Consider the following 21,008-nt stretch of genomic DNA (forward strand, 5'->3'; position numbering starts at 1 on the left):
CCTGGGACAAAATCTTCTCAAATGGTGGCCTGTGAGTCTAGTTAGTGTCAGTTTAGGGGTCGTTGTTGTGAAAAAGTTTGAGACCCACTCATCTAAACCACAGACAGGACTGTGGATGTGAACCTTGGTGGTGTCCATCCACCCTAACCACCTCCTGGTGACTCTGTAACTGTTAATAAATGTAGAACTTCATCAAAAAATATGACCAAAGGTTAAGTTTCCCACAAAGCATGTCTGCTGTTGCACTTTAGTTATATAAACATAATTTCTAGGAGACAGTGCTGCAGGGAAACAGTGCTGATAATAAGTGGACCTGAGTTGTGTAATCCATCACAGTCAGTTTTGCTAGTGTTACATTACATTTGCACTGTAATGAAGATCAAGTGTAAACTTACTGGAAAAGTTTACACTTTATAATCTCACACCAGTAATACAGCTTGATTGATTAGAAAACTCAAGTATTGGTAAGGTCTGTTAATAGATTCCCATAACTTTTGAAATAAATAGAAACCAATATATTAGAATTTTTTTTTTTTTTCTAAAATGCAGCAGCATTGGCTGTACTGCACTGTGAGTTGCTGTAAATTGACTGCAATGTAAAAAACATGAAAAACCTTTGGTATGCTGGTTTAAATTAACAATCAGTAGTGTCACCCTGCATTTTGCCACAAAATTAGATACTGAATAGGACACTGGCTGTAGCATGAATTCCCTTATTATGTAGATATCACACAAATTCTTACAGCTTTCAATATAAATGTTATTAAAATGCAAAATCCTTTACATGAACATGAAAACATTAATGACGTACTGGCGCTGAAGTATGGTACAAAGAAAGAAGTTATTGATAATTGTGCACTTCAATTGTCCTGATTCTTTTTACATCTTATCACTGTAGAAAATGGGAATGACGGAAGATGACAAGAGAAACTGCTGCTTAGTGGAGATCCAGGAGACTGAAGCAAAGTACTACAAGACTTTAGAGGACATTGAGAAGGTGAGTGTCAGAAAAGTGTGCATGTGTACATATAGTACATTTGAGTGTGTTGATAAGTGCACGTTTTTATCAAGGTACAAACAATGTTGTGTTAGACTTTCCCTTTGAAGCATCTCCTTCCTTGGTGTCTCAGGCCTGTGGGCCGGGTCACAGCACGGAAATGTTAGCTATTGGCAGATTGATTTGGGAGCACAAATGTCACAGGAGGTGATCGATATGGTTATTATTGGCTCAGCCTCCACAAGAGACACTGATCCCTGAGGCTTTAAGTATATGTGAACACACACACACACACACACACACACACACACACACACACACACACACACTGTGCTGCCAAGCAGTGTTTTGGAAGCTATCCAAAAAAAGACAACAAAGAATTAATACATTACTTATTGCACATTACATATATTACATCTCCCGAAATTAGTAGATGAGATTTTAATTGTTTTCTAAAAGTCATAAACATCCCTAAGTTTCACTGGTACATTGTTCTCCTTCTTCATTTCTCTTTGTGTTACTGCTGCATAACTGGTTGATACCTGATCTCATTTAGCAGAGGTTGAGATTTTCTGGTGATTTTCCCTAATAGGATCTGGGTCTCTGCATGTTTTCCAATAAGGAGCTTTTTTTTTTTTTTTTTTTTTTTTTGTCCTGTCCCAATATCATTGGCAAGCCGTATGAGTGGTCTGGATGCCTTGTGTTGTTGAGCCAGATTTACTCTGCGAAGGAGGAGTGTGGGATACTCCTCCTATCGCATATTTTAACTTTATTAAGACAACCAGACTGCATCAGGAATGAGAGTGGACAGGAAGAGGAAAACAGAGAGAATATGGGGAAAAGGAAAACGGGAGTGGAGAGACGGGGAAAAACAACAACAACAACAGAAAAACAACCACAGTAACAATAGCAATAAGGAGCTTTGACAGGTCGCTTGTGGAGTCTGCTGGTGAGGGCAGGAGACCCTGCACATATTTTATGCTGGCATTCTTATTGTATGGTCTTTGTAGAATGCCGAGCATCAAGTCTCCACGGACATTTTTTTATTCATGTTCTTCCCTCCTGATCGCAATAGGGAGTTTAAGCAGCAACGGTGACATGATGACGTAGATTCCATCTCGACCCTTCTTACTGTTACAATCTACATCATGCTGTAGCCGTCCCTTCAACCATCACTGCTTAATGTCCCTCGTATTTCGTAAGAGGGTCTATGAACAACTCGCTACACTGTTCTGTCTTCTCTTTGCACTGTTTGCTTTGTCTTTGCGCTGTTTTGTCTTTGCAGTATTTTGTCTTGTCTTTGCACTGTTTTGTTGTCTCCCTGCACTGTTTTTGTCACTTTTGTCTTGGGCACCTTATGTTGTCCGTATCTTGTCTTCCTTGTTGGTAACAATGGCCCTAAAGAATGTACTTTCTTGCCTGCTGTGTACTTTCATAAGGATTAGTTGACAATGAAATTCTCCTGAGGGAAGAGAGTTGCTCATTTCACTGCTGAGCGAGCTCGTATTAGATGGTAACACATACTTTATGACAGCTGAAGGACTTTCACAACTTGCTAATTGCTTAGAAAATGTGATCACAGTGTCATGTTACAATGGACAACACTTCACTGAACTTTGCTGCCCACAAATGTCGACAAAGACAAGGAGCTTCCCAGTAAAACAGCAAACTCTGTGTGTTCAAAGCGTCATAAACTTTGTCTCTCACACACACACACACACACACACAAACACACACACACCTCCACTGTGTGGTAATGAACCATAGTTGAAGATCAGTGTTGCCCACACATCAGTTTCCGTGTTGACAGATTTCATCCGCGATGTGATGGAGAGCCACAAATCATCCTCTCCACTAATTTCATTAAACGGAATGTGTATTGTGTGTTTCCCACATCAGACCAACACGAGACTAAATGAGAATAAATAACCTTCTTATGATCAGAGGACTCGTTAGGCTTAATTGAGTTGGGGTTAATAAAGCCTGTCGTCTCTTCATTGCTTCTTAGTTGATCCATTTGTTATCATTATGATGATGGAATGTGACAACCATAAAACAATGTTGGAGAAATAACAGGCAGGTTTTTCTTCTGTAAGCACAAGGAACAGCTGTACGCTGTGTATTTATGGCACGCTCAGTGTTATAGCCTGATTTGAAATAACCCCCCCCCCCCCCCCCCCCCCCCCCCCCCCCCACCCAAATTTTCACTGACTTAACTCTTGTGTTTTTTTTCAAGAATTACATGATCCCGCTGAAGCAAGTCTTGAGCCCACAGGACATGGAGGCTATCTTTGTCAACCTGGAGGTGAGCGCCCACTCAAGCAGGAAACATGATTTCTATACAGCACGCCTGGATTTGTCGCACACCATGTGAATAATTCAATGTGTGTATGGATGGCTGAATGAATGACAGGATGCGTTGTATATATGTATATCCATTGGTGTTAACGGTGCCGTATGCAAATTCACGGTCCAACACACTGAGAGATTTTGGTGTCATGGTTCAGTGTTTTCAGCTCAGTGAGGGAAAAACTATTTTTTGTTATTCTTCTTGGAACAGATATAGCATCCCGGTTACCTTAAACTCAAACACTAGCTATATTCGAGATTTTTCTTATTGTCTAAAAGACTACAACCAACAATGGATTGATCCAAATAACAAGTATTTATCCCTCTCTGCCACAGAGCTTGATTGTCGTCCAAAAATGATTAAAAACCCATCAGTGAGTCGTACTGTTGCACTGGTGACCTGTTCCTTCATTACTGTGAACACAGCTACTGGAGTTTAATTTGAGTCAGTCCCATGTACAGTATCCTGCTGCTGTAAATACTCGCCAGAGACACCGAATGTGTGTTAATCCACGTCTGAAAATAATCCCCACTAGACACGCTATTATTTCTATCTGAGTTGTAATTTCTATTTGAGTAACTGTGTCCAGCCGTTTTAGAAAAGCACAATAACTTTTTTCACACTATAATGATAATACAGTATATTTTATCACCCATTTTAAAAGCTTTATGCCTTCAGTAGAAATGAGGAATGAATGGGTTACAGTTGAGGCAGGGGAGGTCAGAAAGTACTGAGACGGACTAACATGTTGGTCTTTCCAGCTGCAGACAATAAGAAAAATGTAGAATCATGCCAGTGTCTTCCAGTAAATAGCAGGCTGTAGTGGACGACTATTATACTCCACAACGTTTACAGCACAAATATGTTTAATTCAAATTCTGCACATGTCAATACAAAGAATGTAATCAGACCTGATTAGATTTACAGGACTGAAATAATCTCAATCAGTGCATATAAAATATATAGAGCATACAAAACTATGTCAGGAACATCCTGTACTGAACATCTGGAATGAATACACGTGACGTAATGTGCTTTATATCCTAGGAAGTAACTATTTGAATTAATGTATGTGTTGATCTGTCTATGTATGTAACAGTGTCTAAAGAGAGGAATAAGAATTAAGATAATGATGGTAATGTTTATTGTGATTGTTACTCAGGACGTAATCAAAGTCCACTTTGCCCTCTTGCGAGCCATCGACCTGAACATGGTCAGCGGAGGAAGTGGCCTGGGGAAGATCTTCCTGGACTTCAAGGAGAGGTTAGTAACCTCAGGTTCACGTGTGTCTCAATACACTCTGTGCAGTTCTGGGTTATGTTATGCACATAGTAAAAATCCCCTTATAATAGAGAGGAAAGAGAATTTTTTCTGCCCTTTTAAAATCAGGAGGCTTCATCAAGCTGCTGAGTATCAACAGAGTCTGAGGACTGATGGGATTAATGTTCAAAGAATAAGTCTATTAAAACCAAACATGTTGGAGGAAAAAGCTGAGAGAGCATGTAACCAATTGTTCCCCATTCAACCAGAATGATCAGAGTAAATCCACTTATGAGTGCATTAGCTGGTCACAGTCACATTCCTGTGCAGTTGTCTTTCCTCTTACATGATGGATGCAGCATATTCTTTGCACTTGTCTTTATATTGTCTCTAAACCTAAATAAGGTCCAACTTTTCAAATTTACAATACATTCCTCTGGTGCCAACTCAACAATCCTCTTTTTATGAGGTGCATTCTGTCTGTAATGTTAGTTCTAAGTTCTGATCTCTTAAAATAAGTTAAACAAGTGTTTAGTTTTCTGCACTTTCATTGCAGCCACCTGCCTTCTCCATTCTGTTTGAAAATTGAAAATTGAAGTACATTTCTCCTGGAAACAAGCTCAACTGAAGAGTGAAAATTGAAGCCTGTCAGGGCAGAAATCACTTGATAATCGAGAGGTTTCTGCAGTGTTTGGATTAGAAAATGCAGTGAACAGGGGAAAGCCGAGCAGAGTTTCGTCTCAGATGGGTTTCCATCTTGCTCAGCTGCTGAGCAACGTGTGGATAATTTGCATCCCTGAGGGGAGCAGTGATTTGCCTCCCTGCTGTGTGTGAGTGTGGCTGCTTCATAGGTAATGGTAATGATGGTGATGATAGGTTCTTGCCCCAGTCATGATTCCATACACAGCTATGGATACGCCACTCTCCTCGAACGATACGGCCATTACTGCAAGAGTGAGTCACACACTTCACTGTGCAAGTGTGTTTGTGTGTGTGTGTGTGTGTGTGTGTGTGTGTGTGTGCGTGTACCTGTTCTTACATACATAATATACATGAACCTGATAGCAGTTTTCTTCCTCCTTCCAGCCTGAAACAGACAGTCACAGTATTTCTGCTGGTGACGTCAGTTCGCATAGGTAATAGGCTCATCGCGGGCCCCTTCCTTTAAGCCTTGAGGGCCCTGTAACACAAAGTTAGTGTGACACAAGAGTCTCCCCTCCTACTAATAGAGAGAGGCAGGCACATACTCTGTCCCTCTATCCCACACACACATGCATGCGCACGCTCCTACTGCTTCTCCTTCCTCGTTCAGCTCATTGGACTCTCTCATCTGATTGAGCAGTGGTTTCAAGTCCTAATTTGCACGCAAGCCCAGCGAGCCAAGGGTCTCTGCAAAGGACTGGGAGGTTATCACGATGAAAGCTCAGAAGATGTGTGTGGAGAGGAGTTCAGCATCATTTATATTGTTTATCACGTAGATTTAGCTCCTTTTTGTTTTTATCGTGAGCAATTCTAGCCCTTTTTGTTTTTTGAGTGTTAAACTAGTCGAGAATAATTGTGTTTTTGAGGTTAAAATAATTTTAATCAAATGCATAATAAGACATCAGTTGGGCATTTGTTTGGGGGGGGGGGTATCATTTTGTCTTTGTTTGGCTGCTTCATGCACAGTATTGCATGATTGGGTTTATTTATTCCATTCCATTTATCCAAATTAGGTGAAGGCTAGATACAGCGTTAATCACTGCACCATCACTGCCCTGGTTTATTCATGAATATGTTTTTTGAAAGAAACGTTTAAAAAGATTTACTAGAAATTACATTATGAACAAAGTCATTGCACTGTACCATAACTACACTTAAAGGCCAAAAGTATGCGGACAACTGATCTTTATATCCATGCGCGATTGCCGAACATGTCATTCCAAAGCCACTGGCTGTTTTAACAGCCTCCACTCCTCTTTAAAGGTTTTCCACCAGATTTTCTGTTCAGCCACAGCAGCACCGGCGAGGTCCAACGCTGATGTTGGGCGATAAGTTCTGGCTCACAGTCAGGGTTCCAGTTCATCCCAAAGGTGTTGGATGGGGGTTGAGGCCAGGTCTAGTCCTTTCATGACAAACTGGGAAACCATTTCTTTATGGACCCGGGTTTGTGCACAGTGACACTTCCATGTTGAAACAGGAAAAATACTCCAAACTGTACCAAGCTGGAATTATTGTGTGCTGTTGTATTAAGATTTTCTTTTTTGTGGAGCTAAACTGCCTCTGGCGAAACCATGAAAAAAGAGCTCCAGACCAAAAGTACACCTCCAGTTTACCCGATTGTTTTGTGATGGAGCTTAACCTTCTATCTCTGACAGAAATATCTAACATTTACCGTCTATTCATAAACAAATTTGCTAATGATATACCGATCATTGTTAATATTTACCCTCAGCGACATTTTCCAAAATGCGACGCAGGGTTATTTTGAGAAAATGATTCATTAGATTTGCAGATTCCGTGCGTCACAGCCTTTGATTCCCTGTGTGTGATTGACATGTATACCTGCCTCATTATGAGCCACTGTGGCGTCCTTCTCTCTATTGGCGATAAACAAGAGTGACCAGGGGATTTAGACTGACACGGCACCGCTCTCATCTTGGCAATTTTCCTGAGGACCTGGCTGGGCATAAATAATTTGGTTATCTATGCTTGTAAGTCCCTCTGACCTTTACAACAATGTGCTTGTATCCCCCCCCCCTCCCCCCACATCAGTGCAAAAACAGTAAAAAAGCTTCTTTTTTTTCAATTTGTCATCGAACTGAATGCCATGCTGAAAATGTCACTGGTTTATCTCGACTACTTCTCAGTTCTTAGACAGCCAGAACCAGGCTGAATGGGAAAGCACACTCAGAGGAAGCTCTATAAACTAAATGGGCTTCTAAGTACCCTCTTGTTGATGTCCTCATTTGCGACATTCCCTAACTCATTTCCGGAGTAATCTGGCTGCCAGATCTCCTTGCAGGGCCTAATCATGGCCTCGCTCTGAGCCTCCTTATTGGAGGTCTTCGCTCCATGCTCTCCTCCATATTCTGTGTGCTGCGTATGCTGAGTGTAGGTGAGGGGGTCCCAATGCCATGTGTCAGAGAATATTAGCTGGTTCCACAGCCTGTCACTTCTGGTTTGCTGGGAGATCTCCTCAGTCGCCTGGCTCGGCTCACGGGGCTCGGCGAGGGCGGGGGGCAAGGGCCCAAGGCGCAGTTGCTCAAAATTGCATTTTCTGTGAAATAACATGCACGACAGCGTCCTCATTATGAAATAGGCCAGCACAGCGGGGCAATATCAGCGGCACTGAAAAGAATATGATATATACATAAGAATAAGAATAACCATAAGAATATGGTTTTTGCTGCACCAGTGAACTCTCCAACCCAGAGGAGAACTCTCAGACAACTCTGCTGCTCGGAGGCTGCTGTATCACTTCTTCTTCTGCTCATACTAACACCTGTTAGCAAGCTTCTTTTCCAGTTTTGAACTTCTGTAGGTTTTCTAATCGCACAAGAGAAAACTTGCTAATTGGTTCTACAAGGAGAGAAAAAAATGTCATCTTTCAAAGTTAAAGTTCCTCTAAAGGCATGTTTTAAACTATCTAAGAATACTGTTCCAACATAGAAAGTGAAAAATAAGGGAAAACTGGAGCTGGAAGCACATCTACATTGACTTCCTCATTGGGAAATCTGAAGCAGGCCTTGTGCCGCACCCACCACCGCTGCTTGTGTTAGGTTGACAGGTGAGACAGCACAGAGTACCAAGATGGTTAGTGGAGGAAACATCGGAGAGACTCAGCCACACGTTTAAGCCTCAGTCAGACAGATTCAGGAGGTTTGGAGGAGTGAATCTTCCCTCTGCAGCTTCTATCTTTTCTCAAGAAATTACACCTTAGTCATCTTTCCTTTCTTGTCAGTGAGAGGAAAATCCATGATTGCTCAGATTCGTGAAGACCAGGCAAGAACACATTTTCATCATTAAAGCTCTGCTGCAGAAAACATTAGACCTTTGGAACTTCTCTGTAGTGGTTTTCTGAATAACTATTCTGCATCAGATGTTTGGAGTAATACTGTGATTATTTTACTTCAGTTATTTTGGAAAAGGCTGACAAGGAGCTTCAAAACTCTCCTTAAGATACTAATTCAGACTTATGATTGTTTTTCTCCTCCTGTGTATTAAAACACAGTATATCAGACTACAAACATTGAAGCAGCAATACAAGGAGAAAACAGGAAATGATGAAATGTTACCTCCCGCTGCGACATGTCCAGATGAGGTGTCAAGTAAAGAATGTACCTGTCACCATGTCACGGACTAATTACGGCTGACTGGGCCAAGAGTGGATGCATGCTGCAGTATGCTTGTGTGTCATTAGGCCTTTTGTTCCACTGCCTGTCTCAGGGAAGAGGACAAAGCCTCTGACTAGCTTTCAAGTCTCAGATGAAAGGCTGTTATTAAATGTATAAGAATATAACATATTTTCACACAATACAGCAGCTACTGATCCAGCTGTTGATTGAGTAGTTGTGTGCGATTGAGTGACCTTGGGTGGGATATTTTGATGCCAGAAAGGGATCCTGTTATTATCTTTTAAGCAATAAAAAACCTACAAGATGTCTTTATGTCACCGCGCCAGCAACAGCCGGAGCCGGAGGCAGATTGTTTTCAGGTTGTCCGTCCATCCGTGCACCCAACTCTAATGGACTCGATATCTCAGTAACGCCTTGGCATAAACGTTCACAGGGACTCAAGGATGAATTGATTAGATTTTGAAGGTCAATGGTCAAGGGTGTGGTGACCTCACAAAATGTGGTTTTGGCCATGTGAACACAATATCTTCGTAATGCCGTGAGGGAATTTCTACAGATTTGCTCAAAACATTCACATGGACTCAAGGATGAACTGAATAGATTTTGGGGGTCAAAGGTCAAGGTTGTGGTGACCTCACAAAACATGGTTCAGGCCTTGTGAACGCAATATCTCAGCCAGGGCCAGAGGCATGCTGTTTTCGGGAAGAGATTTACTTCAAATTTGATACAAACATTCACTTGGACAGAAGGACGAACTGATTAGATTTTGGTGGTCAAAGGTCAAAGGTCAAGGTCAGAGTGACAAAATTTCACAGAATTGGTTAATATTTTATATGACTGGAAAACAGGCATGTGATTTAAAACAGAGTCGCAGAAGCACACAACTGCGAGGCAGTTATTATAGTTGTTGTTCTCCTATTTGCCACTATATTGGACAAAAGACCCCCACAACAGACTGCTCAACTTTCTCCAGCTAGTTCCTAACTTTGTACACTGGCCATTTGGTGCTAAACAGGTATCATAAAGTGAGTTTATCGGAGCTTGTTTGCTGAAAACAGTTGCAGCTAAATGGGGTTTATAATAAGGCTGAGATTAAAACATATACAAAACCGAAGCTGTGAGCTACAAGGGACTAAAAACGCCCCCACATCACAGCGTCGTGGTGCTGGCTGTCAGAATGGACGTGGGTTTGTTTGCTGCAAGTGGAAACTTCAGAAATTCAGCCTTCAGGCATCGGAGAACGGGCTGCTCGCTCAAGGCACCCAGCAGTACACATGAAACGACACACACACACTGAAGGATGGCCTTCTTTTCCACCCTGCCAGATAAGCATACAAATCACTGTTTTGATCATTTCCATTCACTTAGCTCTTGCCATTGCTTTGAGAAAAACATCATTATGTTCCCTCTGAGCTAATTTTCCCTATTAAGATCACGCACTGATGAACAGAAATGAAACCCCATGAGAGCTAGTCTTCATACATTGTACAACAAGATCTTTAAGAACAGTGATAAACATTTTCCCCAGGAGTAGCTGTTTCACCGTCCTCTTGTTCACCTTTCTTTTCTTTACCTGAACTGCTGCAATGATTCCCTCGTTTACACCACTGGTTTGAGCCCTTTGCATTCCTGTCATGGAACAGCTTCTTTAAAGAATACCTTCATGTCACATTATGTCCTGATAACTTGCTATATGATGGGTGTCTCTGGCACGTGGCCCTGGATCCTCGCTAAGCTGCACACTCCGCCTGCTTTCTTCTAATTGATCAAGGCTCCCATTAATCTCAATCACTTTGTCATCCTGGAGGAGCGGGAGCTAAGGGGAGCTGTCTCTTCCAGTATGGATCAAGTCTTAATCAGAGGCTTTGTTTGTCTTGCCCAGAGCCAGTTTAACCAGAGTAGGAGCCTCACTGCAGGGGGCTTTAGTCAAAACTCTGCCCGGGCTCTGGTGAGGTCCCACTGATCATCTCTGGTAGATCTTTGAAGAATGTGTGTGATAGAAATGCTGCTTTTGAGGAGAAGATTCAGCCTCAGAGTCAGAGTTCCACCTCTGGCAAAACATCACACTGACTCACATGTTTACAGCCTCAACAGTTTACAGATATTTCTCGAGCAGAATTATTCATTTAAAGAGATGCTGTTGTATTAATAATGGAGATGTTTAAGTTTGCACTTACATGTTTTAGGAGCAGCAGAGTCAAGCTATGCAATCATTTAAAAATCTTCTTTCAACATTATTAAAGTAAAGCCTTATTACATATGGTATTAACTTTTAGAGCTGTGTCAGGATTTGTTTTAATGAGACTCTGATGGAGAAGCCAAGTAAAATATGTATGTACACTTCTCCTCTCTTCAGCTAGGCTATTATTTTAATAAAAAAAACATGTTTATTTTGAAAATGGGTAGAAAAAAAAGGAATACTGAAATCTGAGTTAAATTGGAAAGGAGTATTTGCAACTCAACCACTAGTTTAACCATTTACTGTCATTTTATTTCTTACTTGGAGCATTGATCAGCATGTTATTTGTCCTTTCACCACCCTGTTATCTTCACTTTCTTGTATTGGAAGATTTTCAGAGCTGTTTTTGTCACAAGAGGACCTTTCTTACCTTGGACCATCATGAAGCCATTGAGTGAAAATCAGTCTAAACCTGTTTTAAAGATATGGGTATTTCAATCTGTTGTGGCTAGTAAGAAGAGCAAAAGAGTTTGAGGAATTAGTAAGATTAAAGTAAGATTTTATTTATTTTGAAAAGAAGAAAAAGACGTTGGCTTTTAGACCCCAGCAGGAAGTGGATAACCTTGGAAAGGTTTAAAGTCCTTCCAATTAAAGGAAACTTTCCCCTGGAGCCTAGACACTGGTCCTGATGGTGGTGAGGAGAGGAGCTAGAGGATGGGGGCATCTTCATAAGAGGGAAACTTCTGATTCGATGATTTGATTGGAGGTCAGCCATCCACGGTTGAGGTGGTGAAGGGGTGAAGGTGGGTCACAAATTCAGCTGGATGAACTTTTGGATTAAGTTTGACAGCTTACAAGTGTTTGGCTAAAGGCCAGTGTATCAGGTTGTGATTGGATGAGGGCGAGAACGAGCGGGTGGAGCTTAGCAATAGCGGGAAACGAGATTCTTCCTGACTCCATGTGATCTTGTAGTTTTGTTCCCTGTAGTTGCACCACTGCTCCGTCACACAGCCTTCCCTAGTGCTGCTCTTGTCTGCCTCACAGATCTATCACAGGCTTTGTTGCTCCTCAGGGTGCCAGCTTTCTGCACCGCCTTGCCCCGTTCAAGATTCAGATTAAGAGACTGGAGTGCCAACTCCAGCACTACACTAGCCGTGCCAATGCCCTACTTTGACTCAGTGAGTGAGCGAGAGGAATGTGTGCCACGTGCAATGGCATCCTGCAGGCAAGATGACTTTGAACTCCCTCCCAGCTGAACCCACAGATCTGTGTCAGGGTCCCATTGTAATATCTAATGAACACAGCTCTTATATTCTCCCTGCTAGAAAAATTAAGACTTCTTTTTTTTCTCACGTGCTGATAAGAGGAACTCTGCAAAGCCACTGATATAAAGCGGCAGCTTTCATTAGTGCTGTGTGATTACAGCTTATTGGCAAGAGGATGCCGCCCCTCCAGAAACTGCCCTGGGTACAGAATCCAGCATTACTTATTCATGGTATTCACATATATTCCTAATCATGATACATTTATTTACATACTCATTTAGCCACCCCCCTATAGTGTCAAATGACTCTTAGGCTGACCTTTCAAATTGTTTTATTAATCTTAAAATGAATATGCGAGGATTGCCTTAAGGCTCTGACACTAACCAGTTCAGAGCTAATTGTGGACTCGAGCAGCAATCTTCTCTGTCTCTATATTTTTACAAAAGATTAATAGTCCTCATTAAGCCTCATTTTTAGATTGTTAACCATATCCTGAGCTGTGGACAGTCCACATGCTCCCACACTCACAGAGGACAAGCAAAGAAATCCAAATCACTGTCTCAGCCATACATTTCTCTTGGCAGACATTAATGTTTTATGATTCTGAGCCTTTGTAAGATGTGTTCAGCTGCAGTGGGACCTTTGGGAGTAGTGTTAATTTTAGCAGCTGTTTTTGATTTTGTTTTAGAAAATGTATAATATTGTAGTCAGATTTAAGTCATTTGATTTTTTTTATTTATTTTTTTTTTTATGTTAGTTCTAGTCGACAGAAACTAAAGACATTTTAGTTTAGATTTCATCAGTGACATGTTCGTCTCATTTTCGCCATACATTTTTAAATTTTATGTCTTCAGTGGATTTTGAGACTACGGCTGTTGCCATCTCTGTGTACAGTTACCATGGTTACAGGTGTCCATTGACTGCTCTGCAGTAGCTCGGACAGACTCACCTCAGTAAATCCAGTTATCTTTTCCAAACTCTTTGAACAGAGCCGCTCTGTTCCTGCTAACAGAGCAACACTGCAGCTACCTGTGGATTCACTCACATACCCTTCATGTTCTGAGAGGAGAGGAGACGCTGCATCATCGCATCACATCAATGCTGTGGTCTTTGTTTCATATATTTTTATTTAGGATGATCTCGATGAGGAATAGCTGACATTAATCCTGGAAATCACTCACTCCTTGTGATACCAACAGAAAAGATGGATGACTGAGAGTAAATTTGATAGGTAACCTGAGCGTCAGCGAATTGTGGACGGATTTTTCTTCCTAAATCTGTTTCTTCCAAGACGTGTGTGTGAAGTTGTTGAGGGAGACTTTGCATGAAGACATGTCTATTTGTTAAACGCTCAGTCATAGTTGTCACTTTGAAAAGTTCTTCTTTAGTCAGTGTCTTTCAGTGTTTTATTCAGTGTCAGTGACTTTCATCATGAAAAATAAGTTGTCAACGGATATTTTATTTCTTATTTTTCTTAACAAAATCAACACTATTTGGAAGTGAGTGTTTAAACACTTGAACTTTTAAAAAAATAAAGAAATGTCTGGGGGCGCTATTGAGCTAGTGATGGAGCTCCAGCCTAGCTAACTACTCAAGGTTCACTTTCTGCTCCTTTTATTGACAGTATCATTTTCTAACATATGTGAGATACACTGGAGCTGTTTGAATGTTGCTTCAATGGTGACCAAGCTCCATAAATGTAAACACAGCGGTCCCTCAAGCACTACGCGTGACACCTCCATCACTGTGAACAACCAGTTTGTCTCTTTGGGGCACAGTGTGAACAGGTTTGGCAGCAGGAGCCATATGGTCAAACATTTATAACTGTTTTGGTTGTTTGCATTGACTCCTCCCTACATTGAAAGAACGAGACAAGTTGTGATCGTGTGTTCAGACTAACAGTTGTTGAATTCTGTCCTTCACCAGGTTGTTGATCTATGGTCAGTACTGCAGTCACATGGAAAATGCCCAGAAGACACTGGATGAGCTAATAGCAACACGTGAAGATGTCAAGATTAAAGTAGAGGTAATGTCCTTCACCTCTCAGCCCGAGCAGCTGACACCCACAGATTTAAGGCAGATGATCATTATGTTAAATATATTGAAACTTCTGTTGCAGACTGAACAAGAATAAGTGAGCAGGTAGGGTTCAGCACATCTGACAAAAACATCTGTAGCCACAACACAAGAAAGTGCACAAAGTTGCAGGTCACATAATTGAGCTACCTTTTCAGCTATGACCAACATGATGCTAAGCAAAATAATATTTACAATATTCCTGCCACTGGCCTGTTCAGCTATAGTCTTATGGTATTATTATTAATTAGAGCAGAAACGATGAGTCAATTTGTCTTTTGATAGTGGATTAATCCTTCCACTCAGTTTTCCAGCACCAAATGTTTGCTGGTTCAAGCTTCTCAAATATGAGGATTTTAGGCCTTTCTTCGTCATATTTGATACTAAATGTAATATTTTTTTCATGTGATCAAACCGAGCAATTTGAAGATTTAATATAAGTCATTAATCAATAAAATAACTATAGATTAATTAGTAGCGCACTCAGCGATACAACTATACAACAGGTCCATGAGTCTAAAAGCAAGAGAAAGGCAGATTCTGTCTGAAATGATGCAACCATCTTCCAGAGAGATTATGCAAATTGACCATCAAATACCAGAGAATCCAACTAATCTCACACTAACGAGTCTGAAATTACAAGATGATGTTGAATAAATGATGACATTGAACAAATTCATAAATGCGGTCCAAATTTTCTGTTGTCATACAAAAAACTGAGATAAAATCAGGAAGTTAAATAATGTAATTTACAAATATGCCTTCAGAGCTGTTTAACTCGTAATGTTTTGTGGTTTGATGTGTACTAGCTGAATTAGTTGGGTATCATCTTGTTTTTCCTCATTAAATCTCTACAAGATTTTAAAGATTTATGATTTATCATCCCTTTCTGCTGTGAGACCCCTCTCTTTTTGTGTGCAGCTGTTATTCTCTGAAATCCTCTAAATCAGGATTCTTTACAAGAATCTAAATTTATGATAGAAAGCTAACCCCCTGCTGTAATAGTGGGGTTAAGGCATGGCAGCAGTTAGCACGGCCAGAGAAATGACAAAAAGATGAGATGATTACAGCCCAGGAGGTTAACACTCTCTCTTAAAATAGAGGAGCTTTGTAACAGGGTAAAACAGCTTCTTACTGTCATTTTACACTAAAACCTTTGTTTATAAAGAGGGATAAGCCTTCCTTGTTACTGCACAGTTATAGAAACTGAATGAAGGAACTCCTACACAAACTACTGTGAGGGAACCTTATAGGATTATACTAACAAAACACAACTCCTCATAGAGCCAATGCAGAGTTTATGGAAATGTATACATTAGTCAGAGGAATTTCCCAGTCAGCACACAGAGTAATTGTGTCACAAGTGGCTGGCACGACCACAGCTTTTGTGCCCTGGAAGAATGAACTGGCCTTGTTGTTGTTGATGGAAAACCGCGTGAACGCGTGGAAGCAGCAGCAGCGATGCAACAAGACACAATGAATTATTAAACGATGACTGAATGCTTGTTAGAGGGAAATACACAATGCCGCATTATGTAATGTGTAATAACTGGCCCGCTGCTTGTGTCATTGTTCTGCAGGAATGCACTATGAAAGTGCAGGAAGGGAAGTTCAAGCTGCAGGATCTTCTGGTGGTTCCCATGCAGAGGGTGCTAAAGTATCACCTACTACTGAAGGTAGGAGGTGTCTCATATCTTCTGGACCTATGATACAACGAGGATATACGCTGCGCAACATACCCCAGAATCTGGAGATGTAGTTGCCCAGATATTTCAAACTATGATGAATATATGATGAGATCTGGGCTCTGATCCCGGCATTGTAAGATGTCATACCAAAAAATCTCCAGATAGGATCCAGATTCTTGCAAGAACCTAAAAAGGATATTTCTGGATTCTTGGGGTTTTGGTGCAGAGATAAAGTAAAGGAAACAGCCAATAGTTCAAAGTATAGAACCAAATGTGGAGTAGAAGCATCACACTCGGTCCATCTTTGAATGCTTGAGTAAACAGGTTTCAAAGATGGGAAGTCTTCATCTCTTTGAGGAGTGAAGCAGATGGAAATGTTCCCGGTTTTAAATATCAAACACTCACTCCCTGTAGCCTTGAAAGGTGGCTCTAAAATTGTGTAGCTTGCTAGGATGGCAAAGCACAGCCAGGAGGAGCATATGTAGTGATTTATTGGTAAAGTGGTGATTGTCTAGATTCATCCAAGGTTTCACAGAATCCAACACTTCTTCTGAGGTAAATGCAGGTAAATCTACAGCCTTTTTAGAGCATTTGGTCAAATATTAGTGCCTCCTTCTGTATCCTTGAAGCTTTGACTAACATCATCTAACGTGTGTGGGGGTGTTCTATGAAAATCGATGATGAAAAGCTATATGCAACAAATCATGTTTAAACATGGTGCACTGTCTTTATGGTTTGGCTAATCATTTTTCAAGTCTGTCTTAAAACAGTCAGGTTCCCATATGAACATTGAAATTGGTTTTACGCGCTGTAATCGTTCCTGCTGGGCATCGTGGTTGTTAAAAGATCCCTCTCCAAATGCAGTTTCAGAGGATGGGGGAGAAAATCCACAGTCCTCCTTAAGTGCAAAAAATGCATTCTTCCAAATCTACAAAGTTACAGCCTTGTTAGGAAAATCCCTTTTTTGTGCTTCCTTGCTGAGTTGCAGTGGAGGGACAGTAACACAAAGAGGGAATTGTCTTCTGAAAATACAGCAGCCCTCCTGGTTTGGCTAACTCAGTCTGCTAAAGCCTCTTATGAAAACTTTGTTTGAAATCTTAAGTCTTTCTCTGTTACATTAAATATGCATCCCTAAATAAGAAGCATTAATTAATGCTTATGACCCAAAATCAGATTCCGCATCAGGAATGTGTGGGTGTGGCTTAATCAGAGCTGATCGACGGTGGCCCGTCAACGACCCACTGACTGCCATCAGATTCTCACTCAAATGCTGCTGAATCCTGATTGCCGCATGGAAATATATGACATCACCTTTTTCCAACTCCAAATCACTCATACCTGTATGTTTCCACCCACCTGCTTTCATAGGCATTTTGAATTTGTGCATTACAAAAATCTGAATGGAAACTGATAAAACCAAAATGCTACAAATTGTAATGGAAACAGACTTGTTAAATCAACCGAAACTTACATGAAGCAAGTGCCTTGAACATTCACTGAAGTAAAGTTTAAAGAGACTAAACAGCAGCAGACAAACATATCAGAAGTGTGGAGCGATAAGGAGACTGCAACCTTCCCCAAAATAATAAATATCACATTTTCTGTTGTTTTTCAATTGTTGCACCCTCCTCCTCTGCAGTGGTTTACTGGGACCTAACTGGACGCACCATCAGCCGTTTGTCGTGGTGAATCAACTCTTAGTACTTGGATAATGGAATCATTAATTTGTATTTTCTCTTGTTTCTTCTTGTTTTTCTTGAAATTTGCACAAAACTTGGATGGAAACCTAGCTAGTGTGAGGAGAACAGAGAAAACACAGATATCACTCGTGTGCAAGAACCACAATTGTTCAGAAGCTTGTGTGGTCGTTCCCTCAGTTCATAACAAGGAGTTACTGGAGATAATACGTTTCCAGGGCCTTTAAATACACTGACTGAGGACAGTGAATCTTGCCCCCAATCACTTTCAATGGAAGTGCAGTAGGAAGTATAAACAGGGGGAATGATTAAAGCACCTGATTCAAACTTCATATGGGTACCTGACTATTGTTTTAAGACAGACATGAAAAATAGTGAACCTGCCCTTTAAATTACCACCGAGAGCAGTCACCTGACCTTTTGATTCCCACAATATGGCTGTGCATATTCTAGATCCTCCAACATGTTCAACACTTGGCACCAAGCATTGTGTGTTAAAGGCATGAATCAGCTTTTTCCACAGGTAAACACTGAAAGAACTAAGCAGAACTTACAACCTTATAAACCGTCCAATATGAAGGTTATTGTAGTTGTTAGATCTACACACGGACAGTTCCTGCAGTGTGAGACTCCCATGTTGTTGAGACTCTTTTCGCAGAGCTGAGGGTTGATGTCCGCTGTAACTTCAGCCAGTGCTCAACAACTATCCTCAGAGGAGTCTGTTTTTTTTCCTGTCAGTGAGCTTTGACTGGTGACAGTTGTTCTTCGGGTTCTGGCCAGTGCTGTCATACTTTTCCAGATGGGTGACCTTGCCACATGAAATAGTGTTTGTTGATTTTGTAAGCAGTCCACCAACAATCTGGACACCGACTATTTAGCCTGTCTGGAAACTGTTACTTACACTTTGTAACTTCAAAAAGACTGTGGTAACACAAACTGCTACTTGGTATTTAACATAGTACAATTTGCCCATGTGTGTGCCTTTGTGCTGCTTTGGTTCACATTTAAAGTCGTTTCATTTGTTGTTTCCATTATTGTCCCTCAGCCTTCTGATTCAAATATGTAAGCTGAAATTACATATTAGCAACTCAAAATAATTTCATCAAAGGTAATAGTCTTCGCCCTGGTGTTTCTGTCCTTGGCATCTTGGCAGCTACTGTTAAAACAGTGCAAATTAATAAAGAGACTCATTTTACAAGTTTAAGGTTAAAAAAGAAAAACAAAAAAACTCCCTTTTGTAAAATAATTTCCTGACTTTTGCATGCCATTTTCACATTTCGCCAGTTTGCATTTGGTGTGCAGTATATTTCATGTTAGACGATTTAAATAATTTAAGAAGTTTTTATTTCCACTATCATTGCAACAGGTCTAGTATTGATTAGTGTATTAATCAGTCAGTTTGTCATTTTGAGTCATTTATCAAATAAATATGCCAAACATTTGTAGGACGTAGCTTCTAAAAAATGTGGATTTCTCGGCTTTTTCCTATCTCATATCATTATAAACTGAATCCCTTTGGGTTTTTTTTTAACTGTGAGAAATTATAAGTTATTGGTGGCTGTAATCATCAATTTGCAGCCTTGCACTGGTGCCCATTTTAATAATATGCAAATGTACTGAAGCACAACGTCCAACCATTCGCATCCCAGCCCATGTTCCTCCCCCACTGCTGTTCGGGTATAAAACAAACTGGCCACTGTAATATCCTCCATGATTAATTGACTTTGCATCTCAATTATGGATGAGCATATGAGTTTATGATGCGGCGCCTAATGGACGGGGATGGAGGCGAGTGTTTGCGTCAGGTGATTGTAGGTCCACACAGAGAGCGCTGCGACTTCCAGTTTGATTCAAACCCCTGCAGGACTCTCAGCAAGGCACTGGAGTCAAATCAACTGTGCACTAATCAGATTAAATGCACCCCATTTCACTGCTTCCCACAGCTTTGCACTAAGGCACTGCTATATGCTATGGCCTCGGGGCATGTCAGCTTGACAAGCCCTGTTTGTGTGTTTGTGTGTGTCCAGTCATGGCCATGGTCACGGTGTGAATACTTGGCTCTCTTCATGTTTTATGTTCTGTAGCTGCACTTTAAAGAAAGTGAATTCCGCACAGTCATCTCAGAAATAATTCTCCTCTAGCAGCGTGTGAATATTTGATGCGTTTACAATGTTTTTATGACGTCGTGATCGTATCTTTCATCAGAGTGTAGGTCCTGCGCATATTGTTACTCTAACAGAACACGGTTCAGGAAAGATCTGCAGAGTCAGCAGCTTCAGTAGCAGGACATTTTCTCCTGGTTGTGCTGGTTTGCTGGTGGGAAGCCAGTGAGGGATAATAATTATTGTTGAGGGTGCCTGTGCAGTGGCAGGTGGGGTGGGGGGCTGGGGAAAGAGGGAGGAGGGATAGTATCCTAAGTGCTTGGCCCTCTGGTGAAGCTCGTTGCAAGCAGGTAAAAGTGCAAGAGATGGCATTTTGATTTGTCATAGCGGGAAAAGCACATGTGTAACACATACCATTAATAATAGTTGCATTCCTTTTAGGTTTTCCAGTGCAAAGGCCCTATTATTGCGCAAATCACATCTGTGCTTTAATTGCTTCGCCAAGTGAAAGAAGCAAGTAAAAAAAAGTCTGTTGTTCTTTCCAAATAAGGAAACAATTAGCATAATATCTCACCAACGAATATGACTTAAAATGCAAATTGGAATTGTATATCTTACATTCTGTTGTTGCCGTCACAAGCCCCTTTTAACACCTCCGACTGAGTGATAATAGAGGCCATTTGCATCATCCTTAGGTTTAGATTTAGAAAATATGAGATTCAAAATATGAAGTGTTCATGCACAGCTCTGCCAAATACCCTGTATAGTCTAAGTATGTTCTGTTTATGGAAATTTCAGCAACTGTCCAAACCTTTATACTGAATTAGCGTCATTATAAAAGTTGGTTCCTTCTGTTTGCTTGCATGTCAGACAAAACGGAAAAGACATCGAAGAAACCTTGCATGAACATAGTTGGTGCCACTCACTGCTGTGTACTGGACTTTTAAAGTTTATTCATGTGTCACAAGTGATTCTTAGACAGCGCTGGAAAGCTGGAACACTGACAGAACTCCACTTTTCTTTGTGAAACTGCAAAAGATTTGAACAGACTTTTTTT

General features: G+C 40.9%; 1 protein-coding gene across 7 annotated transcripts in view; it reads left to right on the forward strand.

Annotated features, from left to right (window-relative positions):
• Positions 1-21,008, forward strand: part of vav2 (vav 2 guanine nucleotide exchange factor) — a 205,247-nt gene that overhangs the window by 167,113 nt on the left and 17,126 nt on the right. For all 7 annotated transcript variants that reach the window (XM_071467068.1, XM_071467067.1, XM_071467066.1 and 4 more), the window contains exons 6-10: positions 899-997; positions 3,234-3,302; positions 4,510-4,610; positions 14,315-14,414; positions 16,045-16,140. In XM_071467068.1, coding sequence (XP_071323169.1) covers positions 899-997; positions 3,234-3,302; positions 4,510-4,610; positions 14,315-14,414; positions 16,045-16,140 — 465 coding nt within the window. The remainder of the gene's footprint in view (positions 1-898; positions 998-3,233; positions 3,303-4,509; positions 4,611-14,314; positions 14,415-16,044; positions 16,141-21,008) is intronic.

Source organism: Trachinotus anak, unplaced genomic scaffold, assembly GCF_046630095.1.
Source record: "Trachinotus anak isolate AG129_WGS33_773 ecotype Australia unplaced genomic scaffold, CSIRO_AGI_Tana_v1 ptg000028l, whole genome shotgun sequence".
NCBI lineage: Eukaryota > Metazoa > Chordata > Actinopteri > Carangiformes > Carangidae > Trachinotus > Trachinotus anak.